Raw genomic sequence first — 22,830 nt, 5'->3', positions numbered from 1 at the left:
TCTAGTTGCACAGGAATTTCATTTTTTAAAAATGTAACAAAGTAGGTATGAATTACGACGTAAAACAACTAAAACTTAAAAAACAATGTTGAGATAATTATTTATTAGGTGGGACATAAATAATCTCACCGTGAAATTTGTGAAAACAGGTTAAATTAGATTTGTTTCGTTTTCTTAATGTTTGAAGGTGGGATGAGAAACATCCCACTGTGCAAATGTAAGTACTAAAAAGGTGGGACACTTTTTACCCCACTATGCCCCAAAGAGTTAAACGTAAAATCGACATTCACGTTTGCAAGAAATTATAATATGATGATAATTCTCGCTAATTCTTAATTACGAACTAGAGATTCGATTTCTGTTTCAAAGGGGAATACAACTAAAGAAAGAAATGCGACTGTTTTTGGTGAGTTTTCGTCGTATTTTTACAGGCATACGTGCATCTGCTGAACGTGAGGGAGTCTAAGGGCGAGATAGAGGAGCAAGCCCGTAAAAGAGAAGCTATGCTGCAGTGGATAACCGCGAAGAGAGATTTGTGCGCGGCCCAAAGGGCCGAACCAGCCAGTATGAACTCTCCTTACGCCGCTACACGGTGTACAGAGCTGAAAGGGATACTCGAGAACATCGAGGACAACCGTCGATATCTCGATTCGATATCGGACGACGACGACGACAACGTGGAAATTCGCCGCGAATTGGACCTTCTCGAAACTGAACTAACGGACACTATCGCCGCGAAACAAGAAGCCGAAGAGCTGATTCAGAGGTATCAACGCGAACTGGCGGAGACGAAAATGTGGTTGGACGGATTCCCCGCGCAACTGGACTTCGTTATCAAGAAGTGGAACAGGCAGCAGACGATCGAGCAGAAGATTGCAAGCGCGAAGGACATTACGGCGATGTTCGAGTCGAAGAAATCGGAGAAATTGAACGAGATGAACAATCTGGCGGAGTCGGTGAAGCAAGTTGTCAGTACTTTCGACGGTTACTGCATCACACAAGAGATGAGACAGCTGAAGGAACGATTCGCCAATGCGCCGCGAGGTTTGCTGCACTTGGACATGACAGCTCAGGGAATCGAAGTGATCAGGCAGGACATCGAGGAGTCGAAAGAGTGGATACAGCAGAAGAAGGACGAAGCTCAAGTAGCCGCGCCTGTTGGATTCGACAGTAAACAGGCCGAGGAGAGACTTCTCGCTTTGGAGGTATGTTTCACATTCAGGAATATTAACCCTTTCGCTACGACTGTCGGTCAATTTGTCATCACGGCTGCAAAATTCCTTCTTTCGACCGTGTTTTTTGAAAATTTCGTTTATCGAACTAAGGTGGAAGTGCATCAAGTGGCTCCATATAGTGCGATAGAATTTTCAAAACGCCTGTAAGCGCCAATAATAGCGAAAGGGTTAAGCACTTTCTGAACAGAAAGACGATTTTCGAGAAGACTTAATTTCTTTCTAGATTCTAAAACTCGATACGCCAGATAACATCAATTTCACCTTTTTTTTCCAATTATTTCCTGGGTTCGTAGACTTAAGGTTGCCATTGTAAAAAATAACGCGACATTGAAAGTGAGGGGTTAAATATACGTGCCTTTTCCGTAGAATATTGTAGAACAATACGGTCACATCCTCCTGAACGTGTTCGATTGTTAACGAATTGTTCGAAACGCTGAATTCTACTGTGTCGTGAATTTCAGGCAACGCTGAAAGAAGCAAAGTCCGAAGAGAGCACGATCAGCCGTTTGAAAAGACGCGTTCGAAATATCGCGAACGAATTGGAGATGGTCGAGCAACATCAACTGTGGAACGAGACGGTAGTTTTAGGTAGAGAACTGGCACAACTCCGCACCATTCTCATAGAAGGAATCTCTAGTGCGACAGCCGCAGTCGAAGCACGACGAAAGTTCGAAGGTGAATTGGAACGAGCTCGATCCTGGATCAGATCGAAGAGTAACAATCTGAAGAAACTGAGCGGCTATCTGCCTCTCAGAGCATCTAAAGTTGAACAGGATATCGAGCAACACGGCGAACTCGAGGCTGATATCGATTCCTTCAACGAGAAGGATCTGAACGATATCCTGAAGCAGGGAAACAATTTACTGAAGGAGTGTAACGGCGAGGATCGTGAAAAATTGGAGAAGATTTTGGACGAAATGAGCAAGGATTACGAGGAGTTGAAGAGCGAGGCTCGAGAGAAACAGGCTGCGCTGTCGGATCTTCTTCAGGGTCGAAAGTCGTTCGAAAATGAGGTGGACAAGTGTCAAAGATGGATCAACGAGGCTGAAGTGGCTACTTCCTCGGATTTGAGAACTTCTAGCATCGACATTTTGAGAGAACAACTTGCCAAGGTATGGTACAATTCGTTGATTAGCAATGTAGGAAACGGAATACAAAAATGGGATCAGAGATTAGTAAGATATAATTACGACGAAGAACGCTGTTAACGCTTTATCGCTTGGCAAGGAAAAGGACCACTCTCGCTATCATTTTCCCTATTTATACGGTCTTCGCGACCCGCGTTCGCTCTCTCTCACTCTCCGCACTCTTTTCGCACTCGCATCCCTCGCGTGCGCACAAACACTCTCTTGTTTAATAACAACGAACGTCGGGAGACCACGTTTTGCATATTCGAGTCGCAGGGTTGTTTACAAAAACGAACTCGACCATATGATCGGTCCGCTCGGGTCATTGACCTCCTGCAATAACATTATAATGCATAACTCCAACCTTCGTCGACCTCTTTCCACTAAAACCATCAAACTTTTCGTTTCTCCAGTACGATCGTCTGAAGAAGGAGGCGAGCGAGTACGCAGACGACATCGAGAAGATCCTCCAACAAGGTAAATCGATTCTTCCAACGGTGAGCGACGCGGACAAGCTCGAACTGAACGAACAGCTGCAGAACATGAAGGAGGCACACGGAAGAGTAGCCGGGATCATAAACGAAAGATCGTCGGCTCTGCAGAAGAGCATCGACGAAGCTGAGGAATCGCTTGCACGAGTCGCCGAAGCGATTCAATATATGACAGACGTTCAGAAGGAACTTCACGAGCTTAACAAGCCGATTGGTTCCCGCGTCGAGGACGTCGAGGCCATGTTGGATTCCTACGAGAGGATTCTAGGCGATCTGAAGGACAAGAAGGCGAAACTGTCCGATTTGCAGTCTGTCAACGTGTCCGATCTTCACGGTGTCTTGACTCAACAGGACGATCTGATAAAAGCTATCGAGGATCAGATCGCGAAACTTCGACAGTTGTTGCTTCTGCGGCAGCAATTCATCGCTCTGATCACGGAGATCACTACGTTCATCGCCAAGTACACGGAGATCGTCCGGGACATCGAGAACTCCGGTCAGACGATCGAGGAGAAGATCAAAAGGTAAAGAAACGACAGCTCCAGCTATTTTCGATTCTATCGGTGTTACGATACTTTTGTTACGTTACCTTCACTCGGTTGTTTTTCCCGCCAGATACGACGACGCGATACTCAAGATCCAAGAATGCGAGGCTACTCTGGCCAGCGCGACGGACAAGGGACAACAGATCGCCACGGAAGGTTCGACGGCGGATAGAAACAACATAACGGAACAATTACAGTCGCTGAAGCAGCAGCTACAGGGTCAGACGCAAAGGGAGCAACACGAGCTAGCAGCAGCGGAGCACAAGAGACTTGCCAACGAACTGGCTGAGATTCTCAACTGGCTCGAGGACAAAGAGAAAGAAGTGAAATCCAGGCCTCTTTTAGAAAGGGACCCGGCGAGCGTAGAGGAAGAATTGAAGAAGCACAACGAGCTATGCGAAGCTGTCAACGAACACCTTGACAGAATTAGAAACCTGAAGAACTGTGCGCCACACGAGGAGGGAATGCCCGGTTCGTTGAAGGAAATGCTCAGTGAAGCAGTGTCTCTGCTGAGTTCTTTGCCAAGGGAAATGGAGGAACGTGGCAATTATCTGGAGAATAATATGAAATTCAGGCAGGAGTACGCTTCTCTCACCGACGTGCTTAGAAATTGGGTTCACGAGGCGGAGATCAGGCTGGAGAGTGACAAGGATGGACTCGATTTCGAGAATATACTCAGCGATCTAGAGGAGCACAAGGTTCGTTGTTTATGATTTTGCAAATTCACTTTCTATTTGAAAGAAAGGCGAAATTTTTCATTCAATCGTCGTCTTTCAGATTTACTTCAGCAGCGAGCCATCGATGCGCGAGTTGGTGTCGCAACAGATTCAACAAGCGGCCGACAAAATCTGGCCGTCTCTGAACACGTCCGAGCAGGAAGAATTGAGCGCGGAGCAGCAACAGCACATACAATTGTTGAAGAACACCCTGAACATCGCGAAATCTCAACGCGCCAGATTGGAACAAGGCGCTGAAACGTGGAAGGACTACACGCAAACGTTGGAACGAATTCGTGCTGTCATCCCGAGAACTAGGTTCACCGACGAGCCTGTCACGACTTTAGCTGGATTGCAGTTCAACATCCAGAAGATCATGCACGCTTTGAACGACGTACAGGTGGGTCGTCGATCGAATTACTCGTTTCTATCGAAGAACATCGATGAAATATCAAGCACTGCTACTTGTTTCCTCTTTCTTCGAATGTTCGACAATTTTTCATTGCAGAATCAACAGTTCGAATTGGACCTATTGAACGAACGTAGCCGCGAAGTTCTCCGATTGGCCAACGACGACAATAAGAAGATCATCGAGTCTCAAATCTCCGAGATCACGGAAAAATGGAAACAGTTGGTTTCCGGTTTGGAGGGCCGCAGAGACGCTCTCGAGGCGCTTTCCAGGCACTGGGAAGACCTCGAGGGAAGATGGTCCTCCATCGAGACTAAATTAAACGCCACCGAGGAGAAGAGCAAACTTTTGGACACTGTGATTCGTTCTAAGCAACACTTGCACGACATCCTTAAGTCTCTACGTGTAAGTATTGTGCGATTTAACTCGACGAACGTTACCTTCCGAGCGGGCTGTTCGTTCGTCTTCCTAAGAATCGTGAAATGTCGATTCAGTTCCGAAACTATCTATTCAAATTTAACTATAACGAAAAGTACATTGAAAGAAATATTGAACGTAAAGATTAGACGATCCTTGAGAAGTATTTTCACACGTTCGAAGAAGGTATCTACAGTTGAAACAAGCTAACAGAACGATTTCTTTGTTAGCCGAGGGGTGTTTACAAATTTTCCTGCTTTGCTGTTAAATATAGGAGCTGGTATCAGAAGCAGAGAAGCTGAAACCGATGACAGAGGAAGTGAGATCCCTCTCAGGACCTGTCCTCGCGTATCTTTCAGCGTTCACGGAGGCTCCGGCACAAGCGCTCGAGGAGAAGCTGAACAAATTGCAGAATTCCGTCGAATCGTGAGTCGAAAACGCATCGATGTCTTTTTATCTATTTTACACAATACCGCAGAAACACCGGCAAAGGCACTGTACAAGTGTCACCAGAAGAATCTCGTGTATTTCACGAGCGCGTTTCTTTCGAAGTCGGGGCGACATTTTTACGTGCAACATATAATCTACGTAAATATACAACGCTGATATTATCTATATTTGCATCGTTCACAAGAAATTTTCTTTTTCAGTAGACGGCAATTTTAGTGTCTTTTCTTTAACGTCATTTTTATTTTCCACGCATTTATATATTAGATCAACTTGCATTTCTTTATTCCAGCTAAAAGACAGAAAGATAGCTTTTTATCAGTTCTCTTCAGCGCGTTCCTTATTTATTTCGTTTAATCGTTACGCAACCGAAAGACGATTCTCGATCGCTCTTCTGTTTCTCTCTCTCTCCCGAATGAGAGAAACGAATCGAGAAAAAGCTCCGCCGAATCGCGGAATCACGATCATCGAGGGAACCAAGCGGTGCGCGGTTGTGTGCGATTTCGAAGCATGTGCATGTGATTGTATGTGCCTGCTTATGCATAATTACCGTCCCTATTCAAATCGGAGGTAATGCCCGCTTTTTTCTCCCTCTGCCCCAATTTTTTTACAACTTTTGTTTCAGGCTATCTTCTGCGTCCGATGTATCGATCATTGTTAATTATAATATTGACATTCTTTTCTTTCTCCATGTATTCATTTCTTTCCAGGCTACGTTTATTTACAACCACCGATGTATACACACAAGAGACGCAAAGGGAGCAACACGAGCTAGCAGCAGCGGAGCACAAGAGACTTGCCAACGAACTGGCTGAGATTCTCAACTGGCTCGAGGACAAAGAGAAAGAAGTGAAATCCAGGCCTCTTTTAGAAAGGGACCCGGCGAGCGTAGAGGAAGAATTGAAGAAGCACAACGAGCTATGCGAAGCTGTCAACGAACACCTTGACAGAATTAGAAACCTGAAGAACTGTGCGCCACACGAGGAGGGAATGCCCGGTTCGTTGAAGGAAATGCTCAGTGAAGCAGTGTCTCTGCTGAGTTCTTTGCCAAGGGAAATGGAGGAACGTGGCAATTATCTGGAGAATAATATGAAATTCAGGCAGGAGTACGCTTCTCTCACCGACGTGCTTAGAAATTGGGTTCACGAGGCGGAGATCAGGCTGGAGAGTGACAAGGATGGACTCGATTTCGAGAATATACTCAGCGATCTAGAGGAGCACAAGGTTCGTTGTTTATGATTTTGCAAATTCACTTTCTATTTGAAAGAAAGGCGAAATTTTTCATTCAATCGTCGTCTTTCAGATTTACTTCAGCAGCGAGCCATCGATGCGCGAGTTGGTGTCGCAACAGATTCAACAAGCGGCCGACAAAATCTGGCCGTCTCTGAACACGTCCGAGCAGGAAGAATTGAGCGCGGAGCAGCAACAGCACATACAATTGTTGAAGAACACCCTGAACATCGCGAAATCTCAACGCGCCAGATTGGAACAAGGCGCTGAAACGTGGAAGGACTACACGCAAACGTTGGAACGAATTCGTGCTGTCATCCCGAGAACTAGGTTCACCGACGAGCCTGTCACGACTTTAGCTGGATTGCAGTTCAACATCCAGAAGATCATGCACGCTTTGAACGACGTACAGGTGGGTCGTCGATCGAATTACTCGTTTCTATCGAAGAACATCGATGAAATATCAAGCACTGCTACTTGTTTCCTCTTTCTTCGAATGTTCGACAATTTTTCATTGCAGAATCAACAGTTCGAATTGGACCTATTGAACGAACGTAGCCGCGAAGTTCTCCGATTGGCCAACGACGACAATAAGAAGATCATCGAGTCTCAAATCTCCGAGATCACGGAAAAATGGAAACAGTTGGTTTCCGGTTTGGAGGGCCGCAGAGACGCTCTCGAGGCGCTTTCCAGGCACTGGGAAGACCTCGAGGGAAGATGGTCCTCCATCGAGACTAAATTAAACGCCACCGAGGAGAAGAGCAAACTTTTGGACACTGTGATTCGTTCTAAGCAACACTTGCACGACATCCTTAAGTCTCTACGTGTAAGTATTGTGCGATTTAACTCGACAAACGTTACCTTCCGAGCGGGCTGTTCGTTCGTCTTCCTAAGAATCGTGAAATGTCGATTCAGTTCCGAAACTATCTGTTCAAATTTAACTATAACGAAAAGTACATTGAAAGAAATATTGAACGTAAAGATTAGACGATCCTTGAGAAGTATTTTCACACGTTCGAAGAAGGTATCTACAGTTGAAACAAGCTAACAGAACGATTTCTTTGTTAGCCGAGGGGTGTTTACAAATTTTCCTGCTTTGCTGTTAAATATAGGAGCTGGTATCAGAAGCAGAGAAGCTGAAACCGATGACAGAGGAAGTGAGATCCCTCTCAGGACCTGTCCTCGCGTATCTTTCAGCGTTCACGGAGGCTCCGGCACAAGCGCTCGAGGAGAAGCTGAACAAATTGCAGAATTCCGTCGAATCGTGAGTCGAAAACGCATCGATGTCTTTTTATCTATTTTACACAATACCGCAGAAACACCGGCAAAGGCACTGTACAAGTGTCACCAGAAGAATCTCGTGTATTTCACGAGCGCGTTTCTTTCGAAGTCGGGGCGACATTTTTACGTGCAACATATAATCTACGTAAATATACAACGCTGATATTATCTATATTTGCATCGTTCACAAGAAATTTTCTTTTTCAGTAGACGGCAATTTTAGTGTCTTTTCTTTAACGTCATTTTTATTTTCCACGCATTTATATATTAGATCAACTTGCATTTCTTTATTCCAGCTAAAAGACAGAAAGATAGCTTTTTATCAGTTCTCTTCAGCGCGTTCCTTATTTATTTCGTTTAATCGTTACGCAACCGAAAGACGATTCTCGATCGCTCTTCTGTTTCTCTCTCTCTCCCGAATGAGAGAAACGAATCGAGAAAAAGCTCCGCCGAATCGCGGAATCACGATCATCGAGGGAACCAAGCGGTGCGCGGTTGTGTGCGATTTCGAAGCATGTGCATGTGATTGTATGTGCCTGCTTATGCATAATTACCGTCCCTATTCAAATCGGAGGTAATGCCCGCTTTTTTCTCCCTCTGCCCCAATTTTTTTACAACTTTTGTTTCAGGCTATCTTCTGCGTCCGATGTATCGATCATTGTTAATCATAATATTGACATTCTTTTCTTTCTCCATGTATTCATTTCTTTCCAGGCTACGTTTATTTACAACCACCGATGTATACACACAAATTTATCAATCTATCGTTCCTTAATTTTCGTTATTTATCATTCGTAGAAAAAGAAAGAAAACGGCTCGTTCATCTTTACGCACGGAAATTTTCTCCGTCTCGGTTTCGCATGCAAAATAGCATCGAATATCCAGTTTGGGAATTGTCAGAACGAAGCAAATGTCAGACGTTCGTTCCGGACATCTTTTTCGTAGAACGGTCGTCCTCGTCGGACAGGCAAATATGCCAGAAAAGAAAACGAAACAGTATCGTGGATGGTGGGGAGGGTGGAAAGGACAAGCTCTGAGGTTTCTCGGCAGGAGTAGATTCCTTATGGATTACGACATACAATCGATTTAGCATGCATTACGTGTCCTATTGCGTTCCATCATACCCAAATTAGTCCCATGACGTAATTAGGCCTTGCAAATAGTTGTGCACCGCGTGTCGCGATATGCATTGCGTCACGAGATTAATGTCCAGAAACGAATCAGGATAAACCGATCGAAATTCTCCCAGGAGAGTCTTTTCAGCAGAATCTATAGCTTCATGGAACTTCGCCGCAGCGTGTTGTCTGTGCGTGTGCGAGGTGGAAGCTAGTAGGTGAAGTGTAACTTCGATCAATGGGCAACTTTGTTCGCCGGTGTTCAACGCTTTCGTGCGAATTTTCAAATCTTCGAATTTTCGCCTCGCTGAGAAATATTTAACGTTGGATTTCTCGAGGCAGGACGAGTTTCTTGTCAAATTTCCCTTGGAAAATGTGGGGCAATTCTGAGAGAAATGAAGGAGCTTGAACGTCTTGGATGATAATAAGAGAAAAGAGAGACACTTGGAATTGGAGGTTTTAATTAATTCAATAAAACGTCTAAACCTTTGCACTTTCGGATACTTTTTTGTATAGAATCGAAACCAGTACGCTGAAGTGAAGCTTTCGTAAACTCAAGGTTTCGTTGGTTTTTTTTTTTTTGGAGAGACAGATTTAAACGATTGTGAATTCATTTCTATTTTTACTACTGTTTTATTAATTTGACTGATTTTAACGGTGTAAGAAACTACTTGAATTTTAGCACACTGTTCATTTGTGCGAAACCAGTTTTGGGTTTGAAAGGAAGAGACTGAAATGTGGGTACGAATTCGTTTCACTTTTGCAGTGTGAAACTTTTGCGAACTTTTGCGTCGTTCCTCGAAAATTCTCCACGAGATATCCAAAACTGAAACCAGTTTTGGGTTTGAAAGGAAGAGACTGAAATGTGGGTACGAATTCGTTTCACTTTTGCGAAGTCGAAGTTTCGCTTTCGAAGGAAGAAACTTGAATGGTTATGTGATATTTGAGTAATGTTGAAAAAGAAGTCTTGAATTTTGCGTCGTTCCTCGAAAATTCTCCACGAGATATCCAAAACCAACTCTGTCGAGAAATGCGATCTTCAGAATTGCGCACTTTCGAGTGAAAAAAATTCTCCACGGGATACCAAAAACTAAAAGAGATATAATCATCGAAATCACATTGTATCGAATGAAAGAAATTCAGTGAAGTGCAGAGGTCGAAAAAATTCTTCGAAAATTCTCCACGAGATACCGAGAACTAACTCTATCGAAAAATACAATCGTCAGAATTACAGAGAAATTTGCCAATGTCCAAACAATTCTTCCAAAAAAATATTCCAAACGAGTCACTCTCGTGACGTCGGTGAATCGCAAAGGCCAAAATAAGTCCCCTCGAGGTTCTCCACAGTCTGTAAAAAAAGAAGCTAATCCTACGAAAAAATGCAATCAGCAAAAAGAATAAATTGCCAAAAAGTTCGACATAGCGCTCCGTTCAACGAGCATCTCTCTTTATCGACGTTGTTTGTAAACACGATCTGGATGTTGCACAACGCGTGTGTGTTCCTCGAATGATACGCCAACGCGACTGGGTCATTAATCGAGCGACATTAGGTAATACACACGGCGGGGCTCTCCGCATTCCCATCGATTCGTAGGATCTCGCACGTGAGAATAGGAAACGTCAGGTCGGGTTTGCACGCGAACGCGGTTTCCGTTTTCCCCTCTCTTCTGTTATATCGAAACGGAAGGGGGGCCTTGGGATTCGCCACTGGTGCGAGCTGGTTGGCCCCACGGTCTAGCTTGTCGATCGAATTCACCTACTAAATATAGATTTGACGAAGAAAAGTGACGCGACGCGACGCGGCACGTTGGCCCGCTTCTGAATTTCATGGCGTAATATCCGCGGCCCGGTTTTACACGCGTCAGTCGCCATTCGTACGCGGCGCCGCGCGCGCTGGAAATAAAGTATGACTCTCTCTCTCCTCTGCTACACCGGGAGCCGGCTTTATTAGCTCGATGTCCGCGTGTCCTTACCTCGCCGCTCTCTTATTAAACACAATCGTCGTGTCGGGATTAACAGAAGTCGTTCGCGTGAAACTGACGGAGCTGCTTCGTTCTTCGAATCACGCTTCGCGTCGAGCGGAGAGAAAAAACGGCAGGGAGCGAGGCGGAGGTAGTTTCAAGGCGATACGCGATTAAAGTAGCCAAGACGTTGTGCAATAACGTGAATTCAAAGTGATTTTTCACCGCGAATAACAAACTTTCCGTTCCCATTCTTTCTCGTCGCCGTGTCCGATCGATCGGTGAAATTTACACGTCGTGATCTTCCAACGAAACGTTCGAGTGACACACTCTCTCGAATAAGTGGTTTAACTTCAACATTTCATACGTGATTTTGTTTTTTTAAGGAGACGTTCAAGTGATATTCTTCGGAACAAGTGGAGTTTTTCCTCCTGTCCTAATTCCTATTCCCTCGAAGAACATTTCTTTCGTTCTTTTCTCATTTTGTGAATAAGTTCGTCGGTGGGTGAGGTTCGATTTTCTCCCCGATAAGTGCTGTCACATTGTGCAAGATTTTGGAAACTACGATAGAAAGAGAGGGGGGAAAAACAGAGTGCGTGGACGCATCTTGTGCCGCCGCCTGATAGCGAACTGGAGCGCGGCATGTCGATTGACAGTACGTAGCAACGAAACTTTTTTTTTCCCTCCTTCACCGGCGTTTTAGAGAGTTTATTAGGTTAGCAGGGATTGTGCCGTTGGTTATTGGCTTAAATATTATGACCGTCGGGGCCTTGTAGCCGCTATCATCGATCGATACCGAAACGGAACACCGCGGAACGTGTGTTTCGATGCAGCACGTGTGCCTGTCGGCGTTAACCTCGAACATGGGAGAATAACTTGATTTTTTTCATAATCGTGCGTGCTCCTTTTCGTTTCTCACGGAATCAATTGTGCGACCTTTGTGATCGTTGAATTTTCATTTCGTCGAGAAATTATGTATGGATTTGAACGAGTCGATGTCTCACGTTCCAAGCGATCTCTTCTCTGTCGCACCGGTGCATGACGTAGGGGTAACGAACCGATACGACTCGTTTTTATTTCAATGTTTTTCAATGATTTACGTCGAGATTATGGAATTTTGTTTGAGTAGATTTTTACGAGGTAGACAGACAAATTTCGTAGGTTCTCGGTAATATAGATTTAAAGTGCCTGCTTGTTATGTCTGTATTATTCGCATCGGTAAATTTTTGTTCGCCTGCTTGCTCAAATACGATCAACGAAGTTGTGCTTATGAATTGAAAAATATGTATGAATCTTTTATGTGAATATACAAATTTCGTGGCTTACAGGTGTTTAGTTTACGTTCATTTTTGGTTTGAACGTATGAAAATTATGTGTTTGAGACGTTTCTCAAAAATGTATCGATTTGTTATATTGGACGTCGTTCGGGCGTTTTTTCGACGTTTCTAAGCTATTACCCGACGTCTTTAACGCTAGAACTACCAGCCGAATCAAAATGACCCATTAACGACTTTCCAAAAGTGAATTTTTATGTAAGTAAACCGTGATTGGAAAATTCGATTCATATCGGTACAGTCAGAAGCGTACATGTAGAAAATAAATTCGGAAAATTACGGACGATAATACTTACCAGTATTGAACATTCACGTTTTTTTAAAAGATACTACTGGGTCGTTTTGACCCGGTCGGTAGTTCTAGTGTTAAAACGTTCACAAGAGTCTCTTGTCCTACCTAAGAACACTGTTCAAATTCTACCTAAACAAATCACGTGAAATTCCATACAAAAATTCCTCGAACAAAATCACACACGATAACAACTTCAAGCTTAATTCCCACAAAAGTACCTTAATTTGCAACACTACAGACGTCTTTAAAACGTTCACAGTGGTCTTTTATCCTACCTAAGAACACTATTCAATTTTTATCAAACAAATCACGCAAAATAATTCCATACAAAAATCCCCCATGATAACAAAATCAAGCTTAATTCCCATAAAACTACCTTAATTTGCAACACTATGTTCGTCTTTAAAACCTTCACAGGCGTCTTTTATCCTACCTAAGAACACTGTTCAATTTTTATCAAACAAATCCCGCAAAATAATTCCATACAAAAATCCCCCACGATAACAACCTCAAGCTTAATTCCCACAAAAGTACCTTAATTTGCAACACTATGTTCGTCTTTAAAACCTTCACAGGCGTCTTTTATCCTACCCAAAAAAAACCCGGTTCAAATTCTCCCTACCCAAATCACACAAAACAATCCCACGTACCAAAACCAAACACCCAAAATAAATCACAGACAGTAACAACCAGAAACGCGTAACTCCCCCTCGAAAAAAAAAAGCTAATATCAGTCGGGCAAATTTCTGTCAAGCACACCAGACGAAAATCTCCCGAAAGCTAGAAATCCGCGCGCGTGTCGCGTAGGCGGAGGACGGTCCGAAAGCTTTATCCCGCAACGTTGCAGCATCACATGCAACCTTTCGATCCGCATAGTAATCATATCGCGAATTCCGTATGCCAAGAGGGAATAGGAAAAAAAGCGAGATGGCAAAGATCTTCGGAGCCAATGAACTCTCTCGATCGCAACGTACGAAACTCTCGCTTCTCTGAAACACGAAGATGACGAAGGAGCCTCGGACGAAGAGGTAGAGAAGAAGCTATATTATTCTTAGGAACGGCGTGCGCCGCTTTTCGGCTCGACTGTCGTCGATTTTCGTTTCTGGCCGGCATGGCGGAGCGTTTAAGCCTAAGCCGCATGCGTCGCGGCGCCTCGCCAAGACGAAAATTCAAAGCTAACTCTATTACGCCCTTCTAATAACGTTTCGAACCGCGAACGCTGCTGCTGTTTAGCTTGATCGTGCCGCGCCATACTGTTGTCCGATATTTTTTTCACGGCGAACCATTACACAGATATATACACATACGTATATCTACATATATAGATTCGCGTGAACGAACCGCGCGCGTCAATTAATTAAATAGTTATAAAACAAAGAGAGAAAAAGGATTAATCGTCGTGCCAGGGGGAGATAGAGGAAGAAAAACAGAGAGGAAGATATTCTCCATTGAGAAATTGATACAATCACGGCGATCGACGACTTTGCTCGGATTGGTACGACTCTACCTATAGATCTTCCCTTCGTTCGAGCGTTTCTTCGACGATCAACAACGGTTTTCTCTTCTTCGGAATTCGAACGGGAATTTTCCCTTATCTACGATTTTCCTTTGAAAAAAGTGTCTCTTCAGGTGTGTCGATTGGCTCTCGTTAGGACGACGGTGTGTGCCTCCTTTTTCCTCGATGTTCGAAATAGAAGATAAATGGAGAATTTTATGTTGCTGTACGTGTTGAGTGTAGTTTGTGGATAGATCCTCGAAAAAGTGGATCGTTCGGTTGGTGTTACGAAAATATCTCGAGGAACGATGTTGCCGCGGAGAGCACATTCGGCCGAGTCACATGCCCGCATAAGGATTGCATCACGTGGACACGGGATCACACTTCCGGAACTCGAAACTGTGTTTCGCGGACGATGACAGTCGTTTGGGAAATATAGCGTTTGCTGGAAAATTCGAAATTTGTAACACTGTAGTTGTTGGCCAGTGCAAACTTGAGACGTTTACAGAGAGAGAATTTTTTAGCGAATCTTTTCTACAATGAGAATTTCAATCGTTGACTATTAAGAGTAAATTTCGTCGTAGCTCGTTCGTTTCTCAATGTGAAGCGGTGAAAGATGTTGAAGAAGTCTCGAGACGCTTCGAGAGAGAATTTTCTAGTGAAATTTTACTACAATGAGAATTTCAGTCGTCGTTTATTAAGAATAAATTTTATTATTACTCGTCCGTTTCTCAATATTTCGAACGTCGAAAGAAGATGTCGAAGAAGACTCGAGACCCTTCCAGAGACAAGTTTTTCTAGTGAAATTTGACTACAATGAGAATTTCAGTCGTCGATTGTTAAAAATGTATTTCGTCATTGCTCGTTATGAAACGTTGAAAGAAGATGATGAAGAAGTTGAAAGAAGTTTCATGAGTAATCACATGCTATCATACGTTCTTTTAGTTAAGACCCGCGCGCGTTAGTCAGCAGCGACACAGCGCGTAACGTTGTGTTTAATAAACGCTTGTCCCGTCTCGAAAATATCGCGACCGCCGGTTTCATGATTGCACCTCGTGTTAAACACCGTTCATTATTAGCCACGATGATGTCATCGTACGAAAAGAAACGCACCGCGCGTACGAAACTTGACATTGACACAGCCGACGAGCCTTCCCTGTATTCTCAATCTCGGTTTCCTATTCGCACTTTCCACGTGCTGTCTTTCTCAACTTTCTTCCAGAATTTTCTTGCAAATCATAATTGAAATTCTCAGTGTATCGAAATTTTTATAAAGGATTTTTCACAAATTTTTGTTCCTTTTCTTTTTTAATTAGTCCGTCAGGTTTTTCCGATTGTTCGTTCCAGTACGAAAGACTGACAGTCACAGTGACGTCGAGTGGAACGAGTAACGATAAAGTTTAACGCTGACGTCATTGTTACTCGAACGTGAAACACAACGAAAACACGATGCATCAGCGTGGATTTTGCACAACGGTGAACGAGAGGCAAATCCAAACGGGACGATGACTGGGTTGCAACATTCCTCGTGGTTCGATACACCTATAGTGATGCTGTCATCTTTACGAAAACACTTGGCACCGTTCTACGCCAAAACGTTCTTTGATCCCCTTGACCACAATGAAGCAGGATTCGAACAACAACTGGTTCCAATTTCACGATTAATCCACGAATTCTGAAATCTCTTCTTCAATTCCACGACCTCTTTCAGTCTCTCTTCGTCAACGTTTCGCGGAATAATTGCAACGAAATAACGGAAGTTTAGTAGAAATTTGCAGGAATTATTTCTCTGACACCTTCGAACTCTTCAATTTCTTCGCGAATCCGACACCGATGGTATTCCTCGGGGGAAACGTTGGAAAAATTTCTTTGGAAGAAAACATTCCGACAAAATTTAATACGCAATTATTCCTGAATTCCTCAGACATTCCTCAGTAAAAAAAAAAAACATTCCAACGAAATAATCGAAATAATCAAAGTAAGAAGAAAAGAATTTCCATTCGAACAACTGACCAAACCACACTGAAACTCCCAGTCCCACCCTGAATCTTCCACCGACAACATTCCCCGCGAAAACAGTTCCAACGAAACGAACCAACACTTCTCTAGAGATTTCCCCCGAATTATCAAACCAACAAAAGAATAATTTCGATTCCAACAAGCGAGCAGTCGGCTCGCGTACAACCTCGCGTCGTCTACTTTTAGCCAACGCGTCCTCCGCTTTTGCTGGAGTAAAGCCAGCTACCGACGAACCAGCGACACGCATTTCCGATTCTAATTTCGTCGCACCTCTGCCTCGGACAATTCCTTCTAAACGATCGATCCTTCTCTCTTTCTCTCCCTTTTTTTCTCTCTCTTTCGTTCTCCTCCATCCTTCTTCTTGCCTTCCCTCGCGTGACGGCCATCTTCGACGCGATGCGCCACGACTACTGGCCACGTATTATCGGAGGAACCGTCCACCGCTACAGGAAATATGCTAAAATCTATTTTTAACGGTGGCCTCCGTACGCGAGCACGCTGCTAAGGGGCAAATCGTTTTCCGTTAGTAAGGTAGCGACCACGGACTCGCCGGCGGTCACGTTGGTGTCCCGTGGCTCTGTAAACACCGCCACTTCCGGTACTCTCGCTCCTCCACGCGTAAGTTCTCACCGTCCCGAGGCTCTTTCCATGGATTTTTCTCTCTCCACTTGAGCACAACTTCGCGGTCGTACGGACTGTTTTAATGGGACATTGAAAAATTGCTAAAGAGAGGTTCGATGAAAGAAAAGAGGAGGAAAAACTGGTTGTCGTTTGGAAGATCGTCCTCTTCTTTCGTAACTGGTTTGAAGATGTATCTCGTTCGAGCGTGGTTTCCCTTCTTCTCGAGAGAACGATCGTGGAGAATCGAAGAATGTTCGAAGACAATTGGTAAAAGTGTGCAAGAGTTTGGTAGTTGAAATGGTAAAGGATGTAAGTGAGAGAAACGGAAAATTTTCCTCTCGTTTGTTCACGTCGGCACTTACATCGTTTATCACCGCGATCTTCCGTCCATTTTCGCGAACTCAAAAGGGAAAATAAATGGCAAATTCATTTATTCTTAGCTCGTGCGTCGTTTATCATTTCAACGTCTAAATTAATCTCGCTGGTGTAAATAATTATTTCCGAGAACAGTTTTCTTCGCACAATTTTTCATCCAACCTTGTCAAACTGGAACAATCGAAGCGCGTAGCGTGTTAACCGCGACCTCGAAGAAACGCCAAAGAAAACACGCAGAAATACCTTCTGTTCGACGGTCGAGTGTGTAAAATATGGGAAAGAAAGAGAAAAAAATCGCTACTCCGTTGCAGGCTCGTCGACTCCCTGCGGAAGAAATCCAAGAAGGCGGACGAGGACTTGGAGGCGTTCGAGGACGCCGAGCGTGAGATCGAGCAGCTGAGGAAGCGTCTGAACGAGGCGCGCGAACGCGCCTCGAGCCTTTACGTATTCGAGCCGGATCAGGACGCTACCGAGAAGAAGCTCGACGAGTTGAGCTCGGAGGTCGAGCAACTCCTGGACACCGCGAAAAAGTTCTCAGAAAGCACTAAGGCGCGGTACCAAGCTAGCCAGCAGCTGGTACCCAGCGATCTTGCTCAACACTTGACTGCTCTAGAGTTGTGCGCTGAAGCAACGGCGCAAGTTATGGAGGAGAAACAGAGGGAACAGAAACGTGCTAGAACCGTCAGATCGGATTATCTGACCGATCTAGACGAGGTTCAAGCATGGATAAGACAGGCCGAATTGAAGGTACAAGACAGATCTATCGAGCCTGTCCCGTTGAAGGAGCAATTGAAGCAGGTGCAAGACGAGCTGGGGACGATCAGCGACAAGCTCGAACGATTAACGAGAAACGGCCGTGCTATTACGGAGAACACGAGGGACGAGACGGAGAAACAGTTGATCGACAGTACCGTGAACAGCGTGACCGATCAGTTGAACCAAGTTAGAAATTGGTTGGACGAGAGGAAGCAAGTGGTCGCTAACGCGATCGACGCTTGGCAGAGATTCTTCGCTTTGCACGAAGCGGTGAAAGCTTGGACAGAGGAGAAGAGACAGTTCCTAGTTGAGCCGTTGAAGCTCAGCACCCTCGTGCAGGCTAGGCAGAGGCTGCACGAGTACTCGGTACGTGGAGGATCTATGGTCACGCTGATCTGTTGCTTCTCTGGACTCTGAAAAAGATGAACACGTTGACTGCCACGGTGGTTATCAGCGACCAGAGGGGCACAAATGTTTGGAGTAATTAACCCTTTCGCTGCTATTGGCGCCTATAGGCGCTTTGAAAATTTATTTATTAACCTCTTCCACGTTAGTTCAATGAAACAAATTTTAAAGTGATCGTGGAACATCTGAATCTGTCACGCGCGTTATGTACTAAAATTTGCCGCGGCGAATGGGTTCAAATGAAACTAATATCGTAAATAAAAAAATTGTAAAGCATAACATAATACTATTCTTCCGGCCCCCTGAGTAAAACGTGTCAATCTGGCGTAGCAGTCAACGTGTTAACACGACGTCCCTTTTTTTAAGATCGAATTCTTCTGTCTCTCTTTCGTAGCTTTCCTTTTTTACGGAGAAGACACTTAGGGAACGTTCTTCTCTCTCAAATTCGCTGACTTTTTCATAAAATTCAAAAGACACCTAGGTGGTACTGTGACAATTGAGACAAAACTCGCGTTAACTCGGTATCTCAGAGGCAAGAGAAAATGCAGTTCAGTGGTGTGAAATTCTCCTCTGATTCTATTAATGTTTCCAATTGGTTCCGCGTCGCGTTGCAGACAGCCGTAAAGAGCTGCAAGGAGATCAACAAGAATCTCAGCGAGATGGGTAAAGAGCTGGAGTGTGTCGGTCAGGTTTGCAGCGTGGGTGATTTGCCCGAGAAGTTGCTCGAAGTTGAAGAGGCAAAGGTTCACGTGGAGGGTCAACTGTTGGAAAGGGTTAGTGTTTGTTCGACGACAGATTCTCTCTTTCTGTGAGAAAATAGGCGTGCGTTAGAGAGAGGTTACGACACGTGGTTTCGAACTGTTCTAAATTTCAGAACGCGTTGCTGCAAGACACTAGCGAGGAATGGGAGCAGTGCGAGCGAAAGATGAAGGAGGTGAAAACGTGGATCGAGAAAGCGAAACAGTGTCTCGAATCGGCGCAGAACAAAAAGAAACCGTTGCGGGATCAGCACAGTATACGTGAGAAAATGCTGAGCGACATAGCTATACAGAAAACGAAAATCAGTATATCGAGGGAGAAGCTTCAGGTCCATTTCCGTGCTGGGATCGGCGACGATAGTAGAATCAACGAGACCGTAGACGAGATGTCCGCCGAGTTGGACAGCCTTCAGAACAGCGTGAAAGAACAGACCACGTCGTTAGAGGCTTGTTTAGCTCAGATCGATCAATATCAACAGGTTAGAGGACCGTAAACAGCCTGGTAGTCGACGACGAACATGAACGTTTCGCTCGTACTCTTCTGCCATCGACTATTCTAGTAGCTGTATTCTTTTGGAACGTGATTGCTGATCCGACAGAGGTAGACGAAAAATCTGGGCAACCACAAATACGATAAAAACTTAGAAAAACAAGAAAGAAGCAAATTTCTTGTACCGTTCGAACTTTCTCACTTCGTTCATTTTGCCAATGACAAAGAATTAGAAGTAGTTAGATGATCGAGTAGTCGAGGAACGAAATAAGGATCAGCAATCGCATTTAAAGCTTTCAAGAAGAATACAGCTGACACCTGTTTGTCGTTCCAGGAGATACAACAGTTGAGGCAACAGATTATGCAGGTGGAGCAGCAACTGAGGACACTGCTCAGCCCGACATACCTGTCCACCGACAAGGAGAAGGCGTTGCAGGAGCAACAGGTAGGTTTGCCTTGATCCCACCTTTTTACCACCTGCACAAGTGCGCTAAAGCAGCAAGTTGATTTTTTGCATTTGCTCGATACCAACTGAAGACCACCACCAAGATATACGTCGCGTTTTATCTCTCCCTCTCTGTCGTTCTTTTTGTTATTTTTTTTTTTTCTTTCTTTTTTCTCTACGCAATTCGGGCGATCTCTATGCGCGTACGTGTGTTATACTCGCGAACAGGGATAACTTTGCTCTCGAGACAATGTGCCTGCTCTCTCCGTAACTTCTCAAGTGACTAACAATTAACACCGTCGATCGAGCCTCATTTTACCCCTAACCGCGTGTCTCGTGAAATTTTCATCGACCACATATGTATGCGTTGTTAATAATTTCTGGTCGTTAAAAATTTCCAACAAACTAATCGAAACTGGAAACATTTTGACTGATCCAACATGCAGAGACGTTTCTCGTCGAAGAGACAGAGGTCGACAGTACCATTTTCTCTTATCATTTCTATCAAAGTGTTTCCGTGGAAATTCTAATCAAATTGTCCATTTATCCTGGTCCTGTTCCAATTTTCTAATCTTCATTTCGTACGCACATATGTCTGTATTAATCTACTAACCCCTTTTCTCTATCAAAGCTGTCTGAACTAACAAAACACGTAACTACTCTCTAATTCTCGAGCTTCTAATTTAGTTGGAATAAGTATAATCATCGATCTACACATTTCCTCTCTCTCTCTCTCTCTCATTTTCTCTAACTCAGTCTCTCTCTCTCTCTCTCTCTCTCTATACTTCTTCCTATCTGCATCTCTCTGCAAACTAAATCAATTTTGCGATCATTAATGCTGCTTCGAAAAAGTCTCGAAATGAAAAACTGGAAAATTCGCTCGATAGATCAAATGAAAAATTGGAAAAAGAGAATCGATCGTTCCGTCGCCGTGACGCGAGGATCGAACGATCGAAGCATGCCTTTATCATCGTGGTGGTACATCTGTTTACGCGGTTTTGGTTGGTATCACGCTCATTGACCAAGGTTTTTCTCTCACTGGTTCTCTATCTGTAACGGGAGATCAATCGATCATATGTCACTGTCACGCACGTATCTCTGCGTTTACTACTCGTCTGTCTATATACTCTTAGTTCTTAGCAAAACTCTACTGTTCTATTTTCTATCATCCGTGTACATCACAACTCACTTAACTATATATCACACACCCGCCATATATATATGTTGTTTCCGTGATGGGGATTACTTGATTTTTTGGCTTGTTTTTTCTTTTCTTTTCTTTGTGTAAGTCACGTGTTCTATCTTTTCTTCTTTATTTTCCTCGCCGTTTTCTCACTTGTCTACTGTGTATCAAACTACTGTGTACAAAAAGGGTACACACGTGGAATTGTAACACACTTTAGGTATATTTCTATACATAGAAGTAGAATTTACAAAGAGACAGAAGGAAACTTATCTATATTGTACATGAATTTTTTTTTTTTTTTTTTAAATGAACAACGAAACGACGATTGTGTCTTGCATACGTTTCGTCCACCGCGAACACAGAAATCTGTCCCACAACACGATCACCGTAGGCTTTTTCGATCGAGTTTCTGTCGTCACAGAATGTGTACCTATTTAGCTCAGCTGATACACACGTTACCACGTATGTACATTACGCCGATTGTGATTGCTGCGCGTGTCACGCGAGCGTTTGTTCGATCGAGATGAGTTTTGTTGACGACGGCGAACCGCGGAAACGGAAGATACGCAGGAAAATCAAGTGACCTCCAAAAAAAACAAAAAGAAAAATACAGAAACGCGCGTCGAGACTTGTGAGAACGCAGCGAGCACAAGTGAACTCTCCGGGATACTAGTCGATTCTTTACCACTTACTTCTATTAATCTCATATTCGTCTATTTCATTCTTCTTTCTTAATCTTCATACTGTGTTTGATTTTCCTTTTTTTTTCTTCTTCTCTGTTTCTTTTAATTAATCGTCTTTAATCCATTCGCATCGGCTATATGATTTACGAAATTTTCTTTGCTACACCCTTACCTTCCTCTCCTTGAAAAATAAAAATCCTCGAAAAAATCACCTTCTGTTTCGTTCATCGTTTCTGCTTCGCCATCGTCGTCTTTCGGTTCTATACTCCTCCCCCCTTCTCTATTGGTTGGTTTCTCCGCTAAATCTCCGCCATCGTTTATTTTTTTTTGGTTTCTTGGATCTCTGTCTCTCTCCATCCTCGATCGAAATTTCACGATCTCTGCGTTTGCTCGATCTCGCTCGATCGCTCGGCGTTTTGTCACCTCCTCTTGCTTTGTTGCGTTTCGTTTCGTTAGATCTATCGGGAGAAGATCAAGTGGTTGCAGAGTAAAATTCGCGCGCGTACAGAAAGGTTGAAGATTCTCGCGCAACGAGGCATACCAGTCCCGGAAACGTTGGATCCATGACCGGAGTGTAGTCGGTGTTAGAGATCGTTTAAAAAGGAAAAATTACAAAAAAAAAAAGCAAATAAACGACGATCGACTAACCGAAATTAGTGTCGTTCCTCGCGTTCGTTTCTTTTTTTCTGAAACCCGGTATAGTTCCGCGCGTTCCATTCCGTTAACGAAGGGAACGTCGTCGTCTGTAGACTGACGTGGAGACGATTCGAAAACGTCGACGTTTATCTCGAGTAAACTTCTTTCTCCTGAAAACAAAAAAAGAAACTTTATCGTTCGTCGTGTGCCAGGCGTAGAGAGCAGACTTGCGTACAAACGAGATAAACGAATCGAACAGTTTCGTTCTGTTTTTTGCGACAAAAGAAATAGACGAGCAGAGAATAAAGTGTCCACCTCGTTGCAAAAGAAATACAAATAGAAACGTGCCAGGCCTGTTTGT

The 22,830-nt window shown here is 43.9% G+C and overlaps 1 protein-coding gene across 1 annotated transcript in view; it reads left to right on the top strand.

Annotated features, from left to right (window-relative positions):
- LOC108579897 (nesprin-1) overlaps positions 1-22,457 on the top strand; it is a 72,952-nt gene extending 50,495 nt beyond the window's left edge. Inside the window, 12 exon segments of the mRNA XM_017943517.1 lie at positions 432-1,205; positions 1,697-2,347; positions 2,776-3,377; positions 3,469-4,096; positions 4,176-4,514; positions 4,623-4,928; positions 5,215-5,366; positions 17,422-18,232; positions 18,886-19,044; positions 19,146-19,508; positions 19,854-19,964; positions 22,290-22,457. Of these exon segments, the coding sequence (XP_017799006.1) occupies positions 432-1,205; positions 1,697-2,347; positions 2,776-3,377; positions 3,469-4,096; positions 4,176-4,514; positions 4,623-4,928; positions 5,215-5,366; positions 17,422-18,232; positions 18,886-19,044; positions 19,146-19,508; positions 19,854-19,964; positions 22,290-22,400 (5,007 nt within the window). The 3' untranslated portion in view covers positions 22,401-22,457.
- Positions 22,458-22,830: the final 373 nt, after the last annotated feature.

This window comes from Habropoda laboriosa, unplaced genomic scaffold, assembly GCF_001263275.1.
Source record: "Habropoda laboriosa isolate 0110345459 unplaced genomic scaffold, ASM126327v1 scaffold2, whole genome shotgun sequence".
In the NCBI taxonomy this organism is placed as follows: domain Eukaryota; kingdom Metazoa; phylum Arthropoda; class Insecta; order Hymenoptera; family Apidae; genus Habropoda; species Habropoda laboriosa.
The sequence above is the reverse complement of the archived record's forward strand: the minus strand, read 5'-3'. Positions and strand labels throughout refer to the sequence as shown.